Here is a 21,958-nt window from a genome sequence, read left to right as displayed (position 1 = left end):
TCGTTTTGGATGTGATCTGTTCGGAACTAATCCCACCACGGGTCTCCCTTGTGTCGGTTTCTCGGTCCCGCCCTTAGTATTTTCAATACAAATTATACCAAACCATCAAAATTGTGCTCAGACAACCGTTATTGATAAAATTGCAAGAAAACGATTCTAGCAAAAAATATCGTTATCAGAAAATACAGTTACTAAATGCACTTTAAATATCTTGCAAATGTAATTTTTATATAATATTTAATTCACCAAAAAAAATGTGGCTTTTTTTTTATTTTTTTTTCCTTCAAATAATAAAAGGATTATTCCCTTAAAAAATATATAATATTTCCTAAAATCCTACTCGATCTATGACTCAATTGATCCTGATTCATCTTGATTTGGATAACCGGTTAGATGTGAATCAGGTAAGGCTGTGTGACTATATCACCGTCTTAAATTGAAACGCCCTTTCTCTATTCTTCACCGTCTTTTCCTCAGTAGGGTTTCCTGGTTGTCTTCCCTTTGATCTTTGCGTGGAGATCTCGGTGTTCCGCCCTATTTTCTGGTAATTTCTCGACCTAGTTTTGGTTCTGCCGTTCTGGAAATACATCTTCGTCTACGTCTATTTTCTTTTACAGTTCGTTATTTATGTAATCGCGCTAGTCGTTCATCTTTGCTAGACTCAGTAAACATAGTTTCTGAACTGTTTCGGTCGGATCAGGCTAGGTGTTGCTTCTTTTTCTTCCTAGTTTTTTATTGTTTTCTGTAGATTGCAATCATTCATCAAGTCTCCTGCTTCCGATTTTTCGCCTCACAATTAAGCATCTCCGTTTGTTCCGTGAGATTTATTTATTATCATCAGTTGTCTATTTTTTTGAATTTTGGTGAGCAGATGTACAACGGGATCGGATTGCAGACCCCTAGGGGGTCTGGCACAAATGGTTACATCCAGACCAACAAATTTTTCGTGAAGCCGAAGAATACTAGGGTTGAAACTAAGGGTTTCGAAGGAGATCAGGGCACCGCCGGTGTGAAGAAGCCTAACAAGGAGATCTTAGAGCATGACAGGAAGCGGCAGATCCAGCTGAAGCTTGTGGTGCTGGAAGATAAACTGGTTGACCAAGGATACACCGATGATGAGATCCAGGAGAAACTCGAAGAAGCAAGGAGGACGTTGGAAGCTGCTGCAGCTTCTGACGAAAATGGTACCGGTAGTAGCTTGATGACCGAAAAAAAGTAAGACTCCTGTCCTTTAAACTTTGTATAGCTCCCTTACTCTGTTGGATAATCCATTATGAATGTGTTGCTTTAAGATTCTCATTGCACAGAATTTTATTAGGATAACCGTCTTGATTTTCAGGGGAGAAATTTTATTTTGTTGGGGGGATCAGAAAGGGTTAAAATCCCCCCCCCCCCCCCCGTCATATTGAATCCTCTTTTTAAATGATTGGTTCTGAGAGACATAAGTGGCTTGTTATTGACATTTCAATATGCATTCTGTTCAATATCATTTTGTTTATTGGCTGAAATTGGCTTCTTTTTTTTTTATTCCCCTTTATTATCTTCACTTCTTATGCAACCTAGTATATGCTGTAGTAGACATTGCACCCAAACGAGCAGGGAAGTGAATAGAAACCTGGTCCAGAGTTTTCAAAACTACTAGTACTAAAGTAGAATATGGTAACAGTTTTATAAATCTATCATCACTTTATGTTGCTTTTGATGACTTCTCCTACTAGGTTGGAATTGAAATCTCACCTACAAGATGAACAATAATAAGATCAACTTTAAGTATGAAGCCTCTAAAATTTGTTGTGTTTTGAAGCATGCCAGTAGAATTTATATTCTCTAGTTTATCCTTGTTTGTGTCTTATGGTTGAACGGACTTTGCAGGGTTTCAGATACACAGACCCATCAAATTGCTGCTAGAAAGGAGAGGCAGATGGAGACTCTTAGGGCTGCCCTTGGTATAGAAAGAGGTGATGATGGCTCCAAACTTCAGGAGCTAAAAGAGGAAAAAGAACCCGGATCAGAGACTGAAAGGAGTGATGATGAGAGCAACAAGGAGACCCCTCCAGAAGAAAATCAGAAAACTAGTCCACAGGAGGATCAGGAGGAACAAGAAGAAGGGGAATTTGCAATAAAGCAGCCGGATAGGTACAGAACTGGAAGGGATATGCAACTTGAAGAAGATTCTAAAGCTGACAAGAATGCACTGAAGAAGGGTGAAAAATCTCATGGAAATAGAAAGCTTGATGGAGGGGGAGATCAATTGCATGAGTTAATGCGTAGGGAGAAATCGGAAGGCAAAAGAAGAGTGTATGACAGTGATTCTTCTGATCCAGAAAGCAGGGAAAAACAAAGGAAAGGAATAGGACACAGCAAGGGAGGTGAGCCTAGAAGTGATTCTGATACCAGTAGTCAGGAATATGGGCAAAAACATCTAATTGAACTTAAGAAAAGCAGAAGGCATGATAGTGAGAGTGATCCTGATAGTGATATTGATATCAGCAGTCGGAAGAATGACAGAAAACATTCAACAAAGCAAAAGAAAAGCAGAAGGCATGATAGAGAGAGTGAGACTGAAAGTGATTCTGATAGCAGAAGTGGGGAGAAAGGCCATAAACAATTAATTAAGCACAAGAAACACAGAAGACGTGATAGTGATGAATCTGATCCTGGCTGATGCTGGGGGAAGAATTGCCACAAAGGGTAAGAGAAATAGAACCCAAAAGATGCAGGACTCAGATGATGACTCTGGTTCAGATGACTTCAGAAGCAACAGAGAACGGAGGAGGAAGGAACTCTCAAAGATGAATAGAAGACATGATTCTGAGGATGAAACTGATTCAGGTGGGAGAAGCAGAGATGGGAAAAAGGCTGTTGAGAGGAGGGGGGATCATGGTGGTAATAGAAATCATGGGGCTAGCAGAGATGGCTCAGAAGATAAAGGGAAAGATATCAGAACTGGTCAAAAGAGGCATGGTACTGGCAGCAGCCAAAGGTACAGAGTGGTCAATGAATCTGATGATGATGGTAAAAGAAAAAATGGAAAATATATCAGTAATAGAAGACATGATATTGATGAGGAAGATTTCTATCCTGGCATAAAAAAGGGAGGAAAGCCGGTGGGAAGACCAAGTAATACAAAAAGAAAGGAGAAATCTCGACCTAGTGACAGTGAGGACATTAGTAGTGGTAGTGACTCCTACAGCACTGGTGATAGTGATTCTGGCAGCAGCTGTAGTGATTCCAGTCTTGAGGCTCGCAGGAAGAAATCCAGTGCCAAGTGCAAGAAAGGGCATCAAGATGATATAATTAACCAAGAAAGAAGAGATATAGAAGTGATTGCTGCAGATGAGAAAAGATTAAAATCTGTTATTGGAAGTGATTTCAGGAGGATCAGTAGAACACATCCTTCCCGTGATGGCAATGACAATCGTTGTCTGGAGGATGAAGCATTGGACAGATTGGGGAAGCAGGAGAAAATGAAAAACTATGATTCAAGGAGAGATGAAAACAATGATGGTTATGGTCATCAAGGAGTCGGGAGCAAGAGGAAGCTGGAAGATGATAACCATGATGACCAACCGGTATTGAAATCGAGAATTCACGGTCCAGAGGAAGTGACTCATGCAGTGCAACTGAGGAATGGAAAAGCCAAGTATGGATCAGATAGAACTGACTGGAACAAGGATGACAGAAAGAGAGAGGATTATTCCAGTATCCGTAAATCAGAAGAGGAACGGTTGCATCTTGATCATTATAATGAAGAACATGGAAACAGGAATCAAATAAAGGAAGAAGAAAAAGAGCATGGAAACAAGAGGAATGAAAGGGAGGATGAAGAGCGTGGAAGTAGAATTCGTCACATGGATGAAGAAAATAAGCATGGAAACAAGAGGAATGTAAGGGATGATGAAGAACATGGAAGTAGAATTCATCGCATGGATGAAGAAAATAAGCATGGAAACAAGAGGAATGTAAGGGAGGATGAAGAGCGTGGAAGTAGAATTCGTCGCAGGGATGAAGAAAATGAGCGTGGTAACAAGAGGAATGAAAGGGATGATGAAGAGCGTGGAAGTAGAACTCGTCGCAGGGATGAAGAAAATGAGCGTGGTAACAAGAGGAATGAAAGGGAAGATGAAGAGCGGGAAAGCAGAATACATCGCAGGGATGAACAGGAGCGTGGAAACAGGGAGGATGAAAGGAAAGAGGAAGAACATGGAAGTAGAATCCATCGAAGGGATGAAGAAAAGGAGCGTGGAAACAGGAAGAATGAAGGGGAGGAGGAGGAGCATGGAAGTATGCATGGCAGAAAGGATGAGGAGCGTGGAAACAGGAAAAATGAAGGGGAGGAGGAAGAGCGTGGAAGTAGAATACACCTCAGGGATGAAGAAAAAGAGCGTGGTGACAGAAAGCGTGGAAGAGATGAAAAGCATGAGCATGTAAACTGGGGCAATGGAAGGGATGAGGTTGAGCATGGAAAAAGAAAACATCCTAGAGATGAAAGTGATCATTGGAACAAAAACCACAGAAGACATGAAGAAGACAGAGAGAATGGGAGGAGGAGAAATGATAGGGATGAAGGAGACAAGCATGGAGGCAGACAGAACAGAAGAAATGAAGAAGTTGGTGGACGGAAAAGGTATGGAAGAGATGAAGAGTCTGGAAGCAGAAGATATGGAAGGGATAGGCAAGATGATCCCAAGAGGGCAAGGTACGATGATGATGATCAACCTAGAGACAGGAATAGGTATGAGAGCAACGACCATGGGGATGATCTGCTGAAACGGAAATGAGCCCAGCAGCTTGTTGATCCTTGGAACAATTAACATGGTAATTTAGAACTCTTTGTATTGATTTATGGTTAGAAATAAATAGTTTCCTTTGTTTGGTGGTGAAATACGAGGATGCTACTCTTGGCTGCTTTTATGCCGCTCTTGATGCATCCTCTTTGTATTGACAGGGTAACCATTCAGGGGGAATGCTGCATGGCTTTTCAGGAGGCGTCACTTTCACTGCAGTTTTCCACTCTTCGGTGGTTCGCCTGGGTGCAAATGCTTCTTTCATTTCACTGGTGCTTAACAAACATGTGAAAATTTAAGGGCCCTCAAACCCTTTTGAGAGTAAGGTTGTTGACATAAGGTTTGTGCTAATATGACTTACTTCGATTACATCTCTAGAGGGAGTTTTGTCGTAAGGGTCGAACTTATGACCTCTCTCCATCACTGTGTCTGATGGTTGAGTAGCGATTGTTAAAATGTTAAAATTCTAATGGTCGTTACTTGTAGTGAAATGAATGATGTGATGACAAGAGCTAGGAAGGTATCTCTGCAAAGTATATGTGGAAGGTGAGAGGTAATTTAATATGGATAATTCAATGAGCAATTTTACCGAGGGGTGATATTAGAGTCTTATGAAACTTCTAGGGGTTCTTCCTTTTCCTGGCTTTGGCTCTGTGTATGCTACTACTAAGAACTCTTCAAATTTTGGATGAGCGTTTCTTATAGATTGACGTCTTTTGTTAAATACATGAAATAAATATGTATTAGTACAAGGAGATATTTTTCAGGAATAGCTAAATATACTTAGTCCCCCCTTCCCCTCCCAAAAAAAATAATAATAATAAAATAAAGTATGGCCTACCTTAGTGCATGATTTAATTGATTGAAACTTTTTTGCATTGGAATAGATTGATCTTTAACATCTTTATTTTTCCTCATGGAGATTAATGACATTTTAGACATTCTGATTCTTTCGCCTTACTTTGAGACAGTAAGTTCAACTCAAGGTAACATCTCTTCTTCTTCACCTTCTTTTTATTGGATGATAATTTGAAAAATTCCAAATAGGGCTCTTGCAATTGAAAATTTTTTATTTCACAAAAAGTGCTCCCGAATCCCCCTTTGCCTTCTTTGTGGTTCAGCTATTGAGAATGTTGGACATGCTCTTCTTTATTGTCACAGGCTAAGGAGTGTTGGAAGTCATATCGCATGCTCTTCTTTGTGGTTCTTGCTGCTTTACGTTGCTGGACAATAAACCGTTCCTCATTCTTACCCAAAAAAACAAAAACTTGATAATATAGGTTCAGGTTCTTCGGCCTAGTCTCAATTGCTTAATTATGATCTTCCAGTAATTGGTGGAGGAGGTATCACGTTAGTCTGCAGTAGTTAACAAGACCAATGATTTTAGTTCGATCATGGAAGGTTTTCCTTCACACACATACATACACAGCGTAGCCATGTCTGACCTGACCAGCTGCTAACAATTTATCACAGCTCCCCGAAGTACCCTAGTCTCATCTACAGCCATACCATATATGTTCACCCCAATGTATTAGATAGTAGGGCATAAAAGGAACGAGTTCCAAATAAAGAATCGCCTTCTTTAACTGCTACTCTGCCAGTTATATTCACAACGGCATTCACTAATCAATCACGGGAACCACTTTTAGGCTGAACATCTCTTCTCACACACGCCAGCCATATATATACGCGCCAGCGAGATTACTCGCTAGAGTATTTTAAGGATCATCGATCCGTTATACGTCTCTTCAGCCCTGTCATTCTCTATAATCAGCTTTACAGTTAACTAGCACCAGAAAGGAGACTAACTGCACACCTAACTAATGAATAAAAAGAGATTTTCTAATCAAAAAAATATTTCAATGTGAAAAATATGAGCTACAAGAACTTCCTTTTTTCCACAACTGTCAGTCCAATAACCAAATCTCCCCGAAAATGAATCATTCAAATAAAAAGTACTAGATAGCACCTTTCTGGCTTCAGATGTCTCAGTTTTCAGAATATTATGGTTCATGCTACCAATAATATTCCACAACATAAAACTCATCCAACGGGAAAAGTATCCACTGACATTCAAAAGTTCAGACTTAAATACCAATGAAGATCTAGGGAAAAAGATGGACGGCCAGATATGGAAACATAATACCTGTAAGCGATTACAATTTAGCAGTTCAGAATTTACCAGACCGGGTAGGAAACTTTCATGCAGATATTTCACGTTGCTCTTGAACCCACTTCTCATAATCTTGGAGTAGCTGCTGGAGAAGCATTGGAACAAGTTTGTCCACCAGAGTTTGCATGATTCTGTATGTAACATATCACAACAGTCTGAATGATATCCGTGTGGAGAAACAAACAAAGCCAATGTCATAAGCTCTGTAGAAAACAAAATCATAAACAGAAGCACACCATTCTGGGTTGAGAACAATTTTGGACATACTCTAAAACCACCATAACATTTTTCACAGGTATAACACAGTTTTCAGCATCCTTTGGTTTTCAACAAACAAATTCCAAGAGCAGGTCATAGATTACCACAAGTGAAGATTTTACTTCAAAAATTCTATGAAAACTCCCTACACTAAGCATCTTTGGTAGGAGAAAGTCTCTTTCATATTGCATCCAAACCCCACAAAAAAATAGGTCAAAAGAAATTACAGAACTATACTTTCATATAAAGAGAGCATATAACAACTAAATCTCCAGTCCTTGTCAACATGTAACAAAGTTGAGTTACTTACAAATTTCCAGGGTTTTCGACAGCAGATACTGGAAGCAACGTAAATGGCCGTGTGTTTATCTGTGCACAGAGCAAAATCAACAACGTGAAAGGAATATTCATAAGACTATCCAACAATGACCTACCTATGGGGTTTTTGTTTCATTTGGAACAGGACCAACACCCACTACGAATGTTGCCCTTATAGTTGCAGCAAAGCAGGACCAATCAGATTTATCCAGACACAAGAGACCAGCAAGAGGCAACTCTGGATGTTTTCCAAAACTATAACAGAGATCAAAATCAAAGCAACAATTACATACTTCTGCAGTAATTTTTACTGCAATGATCAAACATTTTGAGTAAATTGTAAAGTTTCAGGAGTGTGCAAACTACCAAAATGTACTACTTACATGAAAAGACAGAGGATTTCAAAAATTCCAAAAATATTCAATTCAAAATCATCAAAACCTGCAGAAAAAATCCCATTCCCACCAAAATTATACTTCTGAATTTCTTTGGACCAATTTTGTTGGAACTTGATTCACCAGATTTGAGCTTTAAATGTTGTCAAAACAAATGATTTGCAACGAATTTGAAGTTGACTGATGTAACCAGGGTTAGCCCCCCATAAAATTGGGCCCAAAAACCAAACCCAAAAAAGGTGCTTAAAGCTGGCCAAATACCCTAGGGTAATTTTGGTCATTTTTCTTAATAGAATCCCATCGATCTAAGGATCAGGGATCTACCTTTATTTTTCTGGTTTGAGTCAGTAGTTTGAGAGTTATAGTCCTTTTAAAATATTATTAAGTTAATTGTGGATAAGATTCCTTATCTAGAAAGGGGATCTTAACTTTAGAGTTTGTTCTATTTGGAGATAGTCTCTTATCTCCTTACATTGGGTTCTAGTAAATCCTATTTTAGTACGTATTTGGATCCCAATTAGGTAGCGATACATTATTTGAGTCGGGTACGGTTTGTGGAGACCATAAATAGCCTAGTCTTTAATGTAAGTTTGATCCAAAAGACACGAAAGACGACGTTCCTTGGTGTATGTTTTTTGCTGATGATATTGTGTTGATAGATGACACTCAAGTAGGGATTAATACCAAGTTATAATAATGGAGAGAAACTTTGGAATCAAGAGGCGTTAAACTAAGTAGAACGGAAACAAAATATCTAGTTTGTTACTTTAGTCATATGATCGTGCAGACAATGAGGTGGTGAAACTTGATGATAAGGAGATTCCTTAGAGCGATTGTTTTAATTACCTTGGTTCAATCATAAATAAAAGAGAATATAGAGGATGATGTTTCCCAAATAATCAAAATAGGGTGGATGAAGTGGAGAGGTGCGTTCGGGTCATGTGTGATTGACGTATTCCATTATTAAAGCTTAAAGAAAATTTTATAGGACCATAGTTCGACCAGCTATGATGGTGCAAAGTGTTGGGCTTTTAAAAAGAATTATATAGATAAACTCAATGTAGCATAAATGAGGATGCTAAGATGGATGAGTGGCAAAACTAGGAAGGATAAGATAAGGAATGATCATATTAGAGTTGGTCTAGGAATTGCTCCCATAAGTGATAAGCTATGAGAAAGTCTTTTAAGGTGGCACGGCCACGTTTAATGGAGGCCTATAAATGCACTTGTACGGAGAAACGATATAATCCAAATTGAAGGAACTAGAAGAGCTAGGGGCAGACCTAAGATAACCTTAAGAGAAGTGGTGAGAAAGGATATGCATAGTTTAGGCCTTGTATCTAGCATGGCCTCAAACAGAACTAATGAGGGCAAGAATCCATGTAGCCAACCCCAATTAGTTGGGACATGGCATAATGTTGTTGTTGATTTGAGAAATTGGCTTTGGTAAAGTCGTGGGGATCCCCTTGGGTACCCTGTGGCTGGAATTGTGCTTTGTTTCTTCAACTCAAGGCTGCTATCTTCTTCTCCAAGCATTCAACCTCAGATCTCAGCAAGTTTCTTCAACCACATGTTAAGAAGCCCCCAAACCCCTTCCCTTGCAGTTTCAGCCCATCTCTACCCCTTCCCCCACCATGTGGCCTTTCTGTTTCCCCCTCCCTGCGACACAGCAGGCTTCCCTCCCCTAGTTCCCCTCAATCCCCAGCCCCTTTGGACCCTATTTACCCTTTCCTAGTGTCACCCCAACCTTAGAGAACATTCCTAACAGCTACTGCCCAATGAGCCCTAATTTCACTGTTCTCTGAAAATTCTGCAACTCATCTTCCCCAAACAAGTTCTGCAGAGTTTTTACCAAACACTAGCTCAACCTAGTTCAGACCTAAAGCCCATTCCCCAGCCTTGGATCCCAAAACCCTGTGGCTTGATCAAATTCCCTTGCTGGACTTTCCTGGGCTCACCCTAATTTAGGGGGATTACCTAGAGACCCTAACCCTAGACTCTCATTTCATCACTGTCAAAGTTGTAGAGACATGTATGTTTTCTTCATGTCTCACCAGTAAGAATTGTGCTTTGTTTCTTCAACTCTAGGCTGCCATCTTCTTCTCCAAGCATTCAACCTCAGATCTCAGCAAGTTTCTTCAACCACAAGTTAAGAAGCCCTCAAACCCCTTCCCTTGCAGTTTCAGCCCATCTCTACCCCTTCCCCCACCACCGCGGCCTTTCTCTTTCCCCCTTCCCTGCGACACAGCGGGCTTCCTTCCCCTAGTTCCCCTCAATCCCCAGCCCCTTTGGACCCTATTTACCCTTTCCTAGTGTCACTCCAACCCCTAGAGAACATTCCTAACAGCTACTGCCTAATGAGCCCTAATTTCACAGTTCTCTGAAAATTCTGCAACTCATCTTCCCCAAACAAGTTCCGCTGAATTTTCACCAAACACTAGCTCAACCTAGTTCAGACCTAAAGCTCATTCCCCAGCCTTCTTTGGATCCCAAAACCCTGTGGCTTGATCAAATTCCCTTGCTGGTCTTTCCTGGGCAAACCCTAATTTAGGGGGATTACCTAGAAACCGTAACCCTAGACCTTGTGTTTCATCACTGTCAAAGTGGTAGAGACATGTAGGTTTTCTTCATCAAAGGCAGAAAGAAAAACTTCTCAATAAGTATATATTTTTCAATGAATCATGTCTTACCAGTCACCACCCACCCAACCCCACCAAAAAAGGAACCAACAAATTAATTAAGATCCAACTCTAGAGGTTATGGGTGGGGTATGGGTTCAAAAAAACTAGATAGGAAGGAAAGGGAAAGGGTTGAAGCTTAACAATTTCTTTACGGGTTGGGTCTTGAAAGAAACAAGAACTTTTCTATCTATTCCTTTCTCTTTCCCTTTCTTTCTTTTATTTCAAATAAGGAATATTTCTTAACGTAATATATTTAATATAACATAATTTTATTATTAAATAACTGAGAACTTGATCAAGTTTCAGTCCATTGGTTCAATTGATGAGCTAAAAAAAGAACAGCATCTCCTAGATTCTAAGTGGTGTAAATGAGCAGTTTCTGCAGGTTAGAAAAATAGAAACTCTCAAAAAGATAAGAAGTCCCCCCCCCCCCCCCCCCCCAAAAAAAAAAAAAACCCCCCCCCGGGGGGGGGGGGAGAAATCTACTTGAACTATGGCAATATCCTCGAGTTGGAGTTGACTAACATTCCAAGCCATGAAAATATTTCTCAAGTTGGAGGCATTGATAAAACAAGGATGGACAAGCATATACAACTCAGCATCAGTGCAAAGAACAATTGGTTAGTGATGGAAATCACACACTTAGAATCAACTCAAGCACAACAATTACAGGAGAAACAAATAAGAAGTGGAAGAAGTAGAGAGAAAACAATACAAGCAAGGAGCAGTAATTCCCTGTGATTCTAGACCAGCCCACCAAAGTTGCAGGCTTCTTCTATTTATAACAAAAGCCTTTAGAGGTACATACTTGGAGGATAAGTAAGCTCCTTCTAAAATAGAAACTAAAAAAAAAGACAAGCTAGACTTACCAAAAAAAGGACAAACTAGACTTCCTAGAAAATCTCATGGTACAAACAGGCGACATATCGCCGACACAAGGCGATATATCGCCATGCCTGAAGGACCCAATACGAAACCAAGGTGCGACATGAATTTTTCCAAAAGTCAACGATATATAATTGAACTTTGATTTATCTTGATATTTTGGCGATCTCTCACGATTGTCTACGATAATCTTGGAAATTCTTTGAAAATTTGAAAATACAATGAGAATCTATAATGGAATCTTCAAGGTCAACGAATAATTTTACCAATTCTATCCCAATGATTTAGGCCTTAAAAGGCAACGTGCCAAATGTGGTTAGGGAGGAGAATCTACATGGAATAATTTCTATAAATAATTCAAATTAGGAAGGCATTTTGTAGCAGAATCTTCAATGTCAATGGGCAATCTTACCAATTATATTCTAATGATTTAGGCCTCAATAGGCAATGTGCCAAATGTGGTGAGGAGAATACGCATGGAAGAATCTATGGAAACAATTCAAATTACAAAGGGATCTTGTTGCGGAATCTTCAAGGTCAACGGGCAATCTTTTCAATTATGTCCCAATGATTCAGGCCTCAAAAGGCAACGTGCCAAATGTAGCTAGGGAGGATAATTTGCATGGAAGAATTTATAGGAAATAAATCAAAATTTTCAAGTGTCCACTGCCAACTCTCCAAATTGACCAAAACACCCCCCCCCGGAAAATATCACCGGCATTTCAGGGTGTCAATGGTGTCTACAGCCACCGACACCCGAAATGTCGGCATTTTGAACCTTGGAAAATCTGTTTAGAAAGGAAAGAACTAGAAAACAAAAACTAATATGAAAATAGAAAGTGACTAAATAAGAAACTTCAAAACTTCAAAGTGACTTCATGAACTTGCACATCAAGCAACCACTAACTTTGAGTTACTCAATTACTTAAGCACCAAGGTTGCTCAATTCTCAATACTCCCCTCTCGAGATGGAGTATACACAAAGAAAACCCTAGCTTGGACAATAAGAATAAACTAAAAGGCAGCACCAATCTTGAACGGGAGGGGGGGGGGAGGGGGGGAAAAGAGAGAGAGACCCCCCCGGGGGAAATTTAAAATTTTTTTTTAAAAAAATTTTTTATTTTATAGTAAAAAGAGGGAGAGGAAAAAAGAGACAAACAAAAAAACAGAGAGTGCGCGAGCACCCCCCCCACCACCCCCCCCCTTGTGGGTGTTCCACTTTTAGCCCCAGGTTGCTCAATTCTCAATACCCCCCCGAGATGGAGAAGAAACCCTAGCTTGGATAATAAGAATAAACTAAAAGGCAGCACCAATCTTAAACCGCGTAGCAATAGCAGATGCTTGATAAACACTGAGAGAACTTCACCCAGGAGATAATTAAAATAATTTTTAAAAAAAAATCTTTAAATCTTCATGTCAAATAAATCATCTAATAATGAGAACAATCGGAGACATTGAAGACAAATAAAATCCACAAGTATAGTAACATCAAAGGCATTATTTGGATAATGCCAATAGTAGGGAGGAATCTCTACACTAATAGATAAAATTGTAGCTCCAACGTCCACATACAACCTCTTGTAAGAAGGCAAAATAGTAGGCAAAGGTATGGGTAGGTAAAGAAACAATATTGGTTATTGTGGACCAAGAAGGTAGGTGAAAGGTAGTATAGGTTACTATAGACCAAGTAAATTGGTAAAAGGTAGTATAGGTTACTATGGATCAAAAGTAGGTAGGTAAAAGTAGTATGAGTGTTGATATAGAATAACATCTTAGGAGGATAAAGATCTTCACCTTAATATTCTTCAACAAATCCTAAGTATACATAGAACAAGTCTCCAATTTGCCCCTCACATGTAGCATTACACGTGGACAATTAATGACAACCAATATCCAATATGGAAAGATCCCAAGCAAGAATTTCCTATGTGCCTTTATGGTAGGCCCAGGTCAAAGGTGAAGCTGATACGATTATAAGGCACCCGAGGCCTCAAATCATATGAGTCAAATTAGTGTCCCTCAAGCTACAGCACTTGATTTGGAAACAACACAGTGGATCGATCTTCATTCTTCTAGCAAGTCTGAATCCAAGAAACAACTTTCGAACTCTCTTCATTGTAGATTAAAATTACGCCAACATCGTAATAAACCAAAATTTTTCAATGGGTTATTGGTAAATAAAGGAAAAGAATGGCAAATCTGTAAATATCCCAAAACTGAAACAGAAATGGTATGAATGTAATTAGAGAAATTCCCAAAAGGAAACACAAGTAAAAGGCAGTCTAGGAATTAGGATACTAAATCAGAATCAGGAATCAAGAACAGAATCAGAAAATGAACCAGGATTAAACCAGAATTGATCCCAAAATTTGGATCAAAATTTGAACCAAGAACTGAACCAAATGTAACCAAAAACTGATCCAAGATGAACTAAAAACTGAACCTAATATTGAACCAAAAAAACTGAACCAGTATATAACCAATCAACCAGTTATCTTCCTGCCAAAAGACCCCTGAAACTTGAAAATCAAACCCATGACAATAAGAGTTCATACTAGGTTCTGTGCAGAACTCTTGCGAAGGAGGAGAGAGAGAAATCTGATCAATAGATCCTCATCAGAAAAGGAGTGGAAGTGACAGTTAGTAAAACAGTCATTCCAATCTGTACAAAACAGCACCATCAATTAGCGATTTGGAACTTCTTGAAGACGTATGTTTCTCCCTGGTTCTGACAAACTCAACGACTCCATAAAAACAGAAAATATATTTGCTCTTGGAATGATTTAAATCTGAAGACAAAGACATATCAAGTTTTTCCATTGCAGATATTCTCCAAACGTCTCAAGAGGCAGAATTGAACCCATCATCTGTGGCAGAAAAATCTTTGCAGCCCTCTTGCGATCAAAAGTAAACTTCTCTACGGCAGAATCGATCAAAGACCTGAGGTCTCAGGCAGACCACAAACCAGAAACCTTCGAGAAACAATAGCTGAAACCTTTTTTTTTTTTATATAAAAACCAGATCCAATCAATCGAAACAAGTGAAGCTCCGAAAATTGAAAACAAAGTGCTGAAACCTTTTTTTCTATGATAAATCTTCATGGGAATCCTTAGAGTTCAATGAATAGTTTATCATCTTCATCGAACTAGGCTTCGGTTACCTAAACAACTCTCAAACCGGCAATTGAAAAGGAACAACCCAGGAATCAGATTAATGCTTTGATACCATGTTATAAACCACACTTAGAATCAACTCAGTCACAACAATTACAGGAGAAACAAAGAAGAAGAGAGAAAACAAAACCAGCAAAGAGCAGCAATTCCTTGCAATTCTGGACCAGCACACCAAAATCGCAAGCTTCTTCTATTTATAATAAAAGCCTTCAGAAGTACATACTTGGAGGTTAAGTAAAATGTAAGTTTAAAAAAAAAGGACAGGCTAGACTTCTAGAAAATCTGTCTAGAAAAGAAAAGAACTAGAAATTAGAAACTAATCTGAAAATAGAAAATGACTAAATAGGAAACTTCAGAACTTCAGAGTGACTTCATGAACTTACACATCAAGCAACCACTAACTCTAACTTGCGCACCAAGGATTTTCTTTAATAATAGAAACTCAATTACTTGAACACCAAAGCTGTTCAATTCTCAACAGTTAGAAACTTTTTTTTTTTTTTTTTTTTTGGGGGGGCGTGGGGGTGTTAAATAATATACAAAAGAACACGCAAAATTGAATCAGTCAGTAAGGGAAGTTAACACATCAGATATAGATCTAATTGCCAGCAATCACCTACAAAGTTCCTTTAACTCTGGGAAAATAGTTATGCTGCATTAAGTTTCAATTACATTTAATCTATGGATACCTCCTTAGAGTCAGAGTTCAGTTTCAAAACGGTGATAATAGATTAGAAGCAAGAATGATGGAGCAGTTCAACAGCAGCACATAGAATACTTCAGATTCCTCTATGATCTATACAAACAATGAGAGAGAAAATGAAGCAGCAGATAATGAGGATTGAGGAAAACACTATTTAAAACCCCTTCTTCTGGAATCTGGATAATGTTTCAGATATGCCTGAAGCAGTACATAATCAAGAAAACACTATCTGAAACCCCTTAATTTGAATAGTGTTTCAGATATGCCTTTCCCAGTCAGAACATCTTAAGTGTAGGGTGAAATCAGAGTTTTAAACTCATTTATGATCTTCCAGTGGATGAAGTGCAGGAAAGAATGCTAGTTTCTAAAACCACAACATGATGTAAATTAAATCCCCTACCACCAAATGAGGGCCCAAGGGGTTTACCAGCAATCCCTGTAAATTCGATTTTATGGTGTTAGGTCTAAGCCCACTGAATCTAGTTTGTAGCCTAGACCCTAGATTCCCCCCCCCCTCTCTTATTTCAGTCTATATTTTGCAAAGTTATTGAAGAGTCCTTGTTTATGTTGGATTCTTAGTTTGTGAAGAAGTCCAGTAGAGTTGTCCTAGTCCTTGCAAGGAACCAACATCCACTCGTAAAATTTGAATTGGAGTCCTCTGAGGTAATTTATGAAGGTTCTTTGTCCAAGTTAAAGTCCTAGTGAATTAGTAGTTTGAATTAGAATTGGTTAGCCAGTTAGAGTTCTAATCGGTTTACCAACTTTGAGTCTTTTTATGATTTCCTTTTGTGGCTACAAAATAAAGCCTACATTCTCTGTAAAGTCAAGTGGAAATGGATTAATAAATTCAGAGTTTGAAGACAAGCTAAGTCATGATCCTCTTAGAATGGCCACATGGGATTTGTGAGAGTATCTTCAAGTTCAGTCCTTCTTCAAGTACAGCCACTTTCATTCCAGCAACTTTAGTCCTAATCCATCCCCAATTAAGTACCAGCACATCTCCCACCCCTCTACAGCCCTTCTCCCTCTTCCCTAGCAACTATAGGCCTCCCTACCCCTTCTTCTTCCCTGCAACAGCAGCAAAACTCGTCCCCCTTCAAGCAAGTCCCCAACCCCCACTCCCCTACCTTCCCTTACCCTCTTAGTTGGATCGCACAACACCCCTCTTTCCATCCCTACCTTTAGTTTCATGAATAGACCTTCATTTATTAGGATCAGAAAATTCTGCACTTAATCTTCTTCATTAGAAAATTCTGCAATTCATCTTCAACCAACAAACCCAAATTTTACAAAAGCATATAGCCCTCTAAAACCTCAACCAGACATCAAACCCTTTAAGGGTCAACATCTCCCACTATTATCTTCCTCCCCCTAACCCTAGTTGACTTTCCTAAGAGTCCTAACCCAAGTAGATACTAAACCAAGCCAAAACCAATTAGGATTAGTCTGAAATTATAAATCATCAACTACAGTCCTATTCCCAGCCCAACTGAAACCCTAGGATCCAACTGCCCAAGCCCCAACTTTTAAAACTAACCTGAAATCACATTACAGCAGCAGCTGAACTCTTAACACGCTCTTATTCAGCCTTAAAAACCCCTGAACCTAAACCCACACTTATTACCAGGTCTGAAACCTAAGATTCAGCACGTATTAATCCCTAAAACCCAAATTCCTCCAATCCTAAGCCCGGCCAAAACTTCCTAAACCTGACCCTAACCTTTGCAAACCCTAATTCATTCAAGAGATCTTCAATTACAAGCTTCTACAGCTGTTGAAGACTTCTGGTTCACGAGAGAGGATCCTGGAGTGAGCCTAATTCTAGGACAACATCTCTAAAAGCTAAACCCCAGAATTTGGTTCACATCACAACAGCACATAATTGCATCCAAATTGCTAAAGGCTATGACTGCTAGATTCTGAAATGAATCGCCATAAATAACAGTGCTTCTCAACACATCAAGGATATTCAGAAGGACAAGAAATCTGGAAGCAGTCAATTCCAGTATAAATACTTTTCCAACTCATGATATAATAAATTGCAGATACAAAGACTGACCTTCCAGAAGCTTAAACAAGACATGTAACAAGGAGACAGGAGAGAGAAGAGAGGTAAGAAAGGAGGGAAAAGAAAGAGGAAGCTTAAAGGAGGAGAAAAATGACCTCAAGGGTAAGATTCAACTTCACATCTATATCCAAACATGGCTCAGAACCATTTGCATCCCACTTAATGTGATTTATCATGAATGCTGCAAATGGAAATAAAAGTTTCAAGTAAAACCTTGTACATAAAATCATTTCATCATTAGAAATATGAATTCATACCTAAAGCAGTCTTGGGTTGTTAAGCAGGCTCTACGCACAGACCTCACATGCATGATTCCTATGAAAAAAAAGGGTGTACCCAGAGCAAGAGGCTCCTGCCACTGCAGGTCCTTAGGTCATAGTTCACACAGCCTTAACCCCGCTTTCATGGAGAGGCTGTTTCCAGACTCAAACCTATGGCTTTCACCATTTGCATCAAGGCCTGCTCTCTATGACTCGTACAAAAGCTTCAGAAAATATAAGACGTCTATTTTTTATAGACTGGACATTAGATATTCCTATATTGTATTGAGAGAAATAACAAAAGGTTGAACAACATTTTTTAAAGTTTTTTATGCCCTAAATGGGGGGAAACAACAAAAGAAACAACCTAGCCTCATCGAAACTAAAATGGGGTTGGCTACATGGTCTCATCACATATTAAATTAAATTTCCACAGGAGTTACTTGAATACGGGCCCCTTAATAACCCATTGAGTTAGGAAAACCATGAGTACTTCAACCAAAGTTTAAAAGAGTTTCAACAATCAGATATAATATTACTGTGACTAAACCAAAATAATAAGTCCAACTTCAAGGTATCATTATTTCAATATATGAAGGCATCCCAATTAGGTAACATTTAACACGTTCTAAAATTTACCTGAAAAACGGTCATTTTGGCGTTCTACAGCCTCAGAACCATGAAACTGTGATTGTAACAAAAAGAAAGAATATTAAGACAGAAAGCTTTAATGCATGGAATATTGTAAAAAGCACTATCCTACAAAAAGAAAATCACAGTCATAACTCAAAGTAAATAATTATTTATCTTATAGCTTTCTTCACAAATCCAAGCATCAATGGGTGAACCTGATGCCAAAGGCTTACGCACATGCAGATTCCAGGGAGAGAATTTTCCTACACAATCTTACCCCAGCAATTTTTGCTGAGAGGCTATTTCGATGCCTTGACCTTAGGCTACTACTATGGTCCACTGACCATTGCGCCAAGGCCCGTCCCTTTAATTCTGAGCACCAATCATGTACAAATACAAGTTAAATTATTTAGGATGCCTAAATACAATTAATAAATACATGAGGAAAAGGCTTGAAATTGTTGTGCAAATACAAGTTGAAATGTTTAGGATGCCAAAAGACAATTATAAATATATGAGCAAATAAATCGGCTTGAAATTGTACTCGTTTTTCCAATCATTTGATGATTAAGCTAATTTATATTAAATTTTAATTTTATGTTCTTTTCTTCAGATGGTATTGCAAAAAGGAAGGAAATTGCAAAGTAAAATAACAAGAAGAGGCCAACATCCATGTGACATACATTTTCCCTGCTCAAATAAATGTATAAAAGAACTACACCAAATGAACCTCCATGTAAATTACTATTTGAAAGGCAAAAATCCAAGCATCAATGACTGAACTATCACACTTCGCTGCAATCATGTGCTTCCCCATAGCATGAACAATTTGATATAAGTGAGTTTACCAGCATTAACATAGCATAAACAATTTGCATCTCCTTCCCAGGAGGAGGGGAATCCGAGGGATTACATGGAAATGGATGACAGGTGAATGAGGAAAGAAGTTGAAAATCCAACAGAGACTGTAGAGTTTGATTTCTTAACAGAAAAAAACCAAAAGAATGATACGGTAAGGATGTGTAATGCATGAATCTGTTTTCCTGGAAAGTAGATTCCTGTTCCCATAAGCCCTCATTAGGCCCTTCACAGATCCAAACTTTGGTTGGTAACCTATTGCATACAATGAGCTCCATGCAAACATGTACATGCACGGGACTGTTTAAAGTAATACCGAAATGAAAATGAAGTCACCTTGCAGGACAACATCTCAACTGTGCAATCCTCACTCGTTGCAGTAACTCGCAAGTCCATTACAGGTGCAACTTCAAATTTTAGAAGTTGAAGTTTTCCCAAAAAGCACCTGCATAAGTGCATATGCAGCAATTCTGAAGAACCGACAGACCAGCTTCTTAAGGTAGTGGCTAAATTAGTAAGAAGAGAAGAGAACCTGTACGTCTTTGAACCCAAAGATTCGAAACTTTGCAAGGCCCTTGTGTTCAAAATAGCTTCAACTCCAGATGGATGACTTAGAAATTCACTGATAGGATAAATCCTCCCATGATCATCAACATAATTTGGCAACTTGATACTTTCCTTCCTTCTGGCAGACAGTTTCGCCTTTTTAGCCGTTGGCTCTGACAACTCCAGTAAAGTAATTGGATGACTTGAGTTTTTCCTCCTGAAACCAACCTGGTAACTAGAAGTTAGAACAGCCGACGCCAAATATATACGGGACAGAAACAAGAATTTAGTTACTTAAGCTATTAACAAAACTAGCATTCCAGAAGAACATGTCTTCCTTATAGAGCGTAAACAGATAAATAAATTATGTAATACAGAAAATTGACCTTGTAATTGTCTTCTGAAAAGCCAGGGATGAGAAAGCCATAGAATGTCTTCCCCTGCATCCAGTTTGAGATTGTCAGTGGTTGAGTGGCTGTGCAGAAAGCCAGTACACCATTCAAGTATAAAAATTAGCATAAAGAACCGAAATCAAAACTAAATAGAAGCACCGGATCCTAATTAAGGTTTTCAGAAAATGAATTTCACACTGGTGCAGTGGTAAATTAAAGTTCCTTGTCCAGTTTGTTTAAAAAGATGGAATAATATGCGAATCGGCGATCTCAAGAAAAATAAGTAACTTGCCTTCTATTGTTATTGTTTGGAGGAGATTGAGAAGGGAAAGGAGAAGACGAACTAGTCAAACGGCAGTCTCCTCCAGAACTGCAAGCCATGTTTTGACACCTCCCGCTAAGTATACACACAGAGACTGAACAAGCAGAGGTGCAACGGTACTACTCTATGCTTTGGGAGACTGCCCTGCACGCACGCCTGTTTTCTAACGGTTCCAGTTCATGGGACACACATTACAGATATGACTCAGGCCCAACGAAGTACGGATGCAGGTGCTACCGGTGCAATATCTTGCTTCTTCTTCTTTTTTCCTGAAAAAGTACAACGCCTAGCATTATTTCGCGGCTCTCCTGAATACTTGAAAGATTTTTATACCCAAACAACATAAATAAAAAAATAAGTCCCTCTTCCGCCGAAAAGATAAACGTGGCGGGACTCGGAAGGGATAGGGGTGGCAGACAGGATTCGGCTTTGGATGGATGGCTCACAAGCGAACAGAATCCGGATCATCACCGCCGATGGGAACTCCTCGACGGTTTTTCCACCACAAAAATGTGGGCCCCACCACTGAAAATATTTAAAAAAACCCTCTCATCACCGCCCCTGGCCCCCCCTGTTTTTTGTGGTGGTAAACCGTTGAGGAGCACAAAGGGGTCGCAGATTCAGACTCAAGCGAAGCAGGCCTGCGATGGGCCTGTCTGGCGGAGTTTTGTTCGCGGCTGCGCAGGTATAGTCCACTAGGCATTGAAAAGTCGACACGCATTCTTAATTAATCTAACAATTGAAAACAAGGGTATTTTGTCAGCTTATGTGATATGTTTAATATAACTAGTAAAAGTTCTACGTGCAAATGCACGAGGTATTTATCAATCACTATGTATTGGCCATGGAAGTTAAATGGCCTATGCATAAGTGAACTTGTTAATAATAGCTAAGGTTGAAATTTGGAATAAGTTTATCTTTTAAATGCTTGATTTTGATTAAACGGTTTTAATGCAGTTTCTTCTTCTTCAATTAACATTTCTTCAATTTTGGGAGAAACTTTTCATATTCCTTGTTATTTTGTTAATGCTAATAATTTATTTTGAAAAATGAGAAGGGGAGGAATTGAAAATTAAATTTATTCAAATAATTTTAAGAATTTTAATTGACCATTATAGACATTATATATTACTAATACAAAGGTCAAATCGATTGAATATAGAGGGGTATTGGTAGTCGTATCCCTTGAGTTCATACTTTTATAATAGTAGTAGGATAGTAGGATAATGTTTTAAAAGTTGTTGAAATCACCATTTCAACCCCTTTCGACTTATTTGATTGACCCGCACAATGATCGATTTGGGGAATTTTTTACACCCTCAATGTTCATTTCCTCCGTTCAAAAACACCTCCCTCATCCTCTAGATGATTTGGCTTCATCTTGGTCGCATTATAAGAGTATTCGCTTCATAGTAAGCCACATTAAGGGTTAGGGATCGAGGTTTTGAAGAGAAGTACTATTGTTCGTAGAAAGGTTAAACCGGAATTTATCCAGTCTATTTCTGA

At 38.9% G+C, this 21,958-nt stretch overlaps 2 protein-coding genes across 3 annotated transcripts; one reads left to right on the top strand and one right to left on the bottom strand.

Moving 5' to 3' along the window:
- The first annotated feature begins 413 nt into the window (after nucleotides 1-413).
- On the top strand, nucleotides 414-5,787 carry LOC149016711 (uncharacterized). The gene is given in 5 exon segments (XM_089154794.1): nucleotides 414-544; nucleotides 872-1,215; nucleotides 1,873-2,661; nucleotides 2,663-4,818; nucleotides 4,949-5,787. Coding segments are annotated over 3 exon segments (3,252 nt in total). The 5' UTR covers nucleotides 414-544; the 3' UTR covers nucleotides 4,782-4,818; nucleotides 4,949-5,787.
- A 301-nt stretch (nucleotides 5,788-6,088) lies between these two features.
- Nucleotides 6,089-20,796, bottom strand: LOC149016710 (uncharacterized). 2 transcript variants are annotated; one of them, XM_089154795.1, is made up of 8 exons: nucleotides 20,423-20,791; nucleotides 20,125-20,178; nucleotides 19,725-19,955; nucleotides 19,529-19,637; nucleotides 18,341-18,386; nucleotides 17,537-17,622; nucleotides 7,529-7,587; nucleotides 6,089-7,091 (listed from the first exon to the last, which is right to left on the bottom strand). In XM_089154795.1, the coding sequence occupies exons 1-8, from the start codon at nucleotides 20,509-20,511 to the stop codon at nucleotides 6,989-6,991; spliced, it is 777 nt and encodes a 258-aa protein (XP_089010921.1). In that variant the 5' UTR covers nucleotides 20,512-20,791; the 3' UTR covers nucleotides 6,089-6,988. The 2 variants fall into 2 exon arrangements, with proteins under 2 accessions (XP_089010921.1, XP_089010922.1); XM_089154796.1 differs by lacking the exon at nucleotides 17,537-17,622 and having other exon boundaries at nucleotides 20,423-20,796.
- Between the last annotated feature and the right edge of the window lie 1,162 nt (nucleotides 20,797-21,958).

Source organism: Hakea prostrata, chromosome 5 (genome assembly GCF_041222555.1).
Source record: "Hakea prostrata isolate BN-2017 chromosome 5, UWA_Hpros_2, whole genome shotgun sequence".
NCBI classification, from domain to species: Eukaryota; Viridiplantae; Streptophyta; class Magnoliopsida; order Proteales; family Proteaceae; genus Hakea; species Hakea prostrata.
Note: the sequence above shows the minus strand (reverse complement) of the source record. Positions and strands in the feature narration are given on the sequence as shown.

Excerpts from the sequence above, each read along its gene's own strand:
- LOC149016710 (XM_089154795.1), bottom strand. The coding sequence starts at position 20,511 with ATGGCTTGCAGTTCTGGAGGAGACTGCCGTTTGACTAGTTCGTCTTCT. Across the intron at positions 18,387-19,528 it reads TTGAGATGTTGTCCTGCAAG|TTTCATGGTTCTGAGGCTGT; the intron begins GTGACTTCATTT and ends TTACAATCACAG. Across the intron at positions 17,623-18,340 it reads CCAAAATGACCGTTTTTCAG|CATTCATGATAAATCACATT; the intron begins GTAAATTTTAGA and ends TTCCATTTGCAG.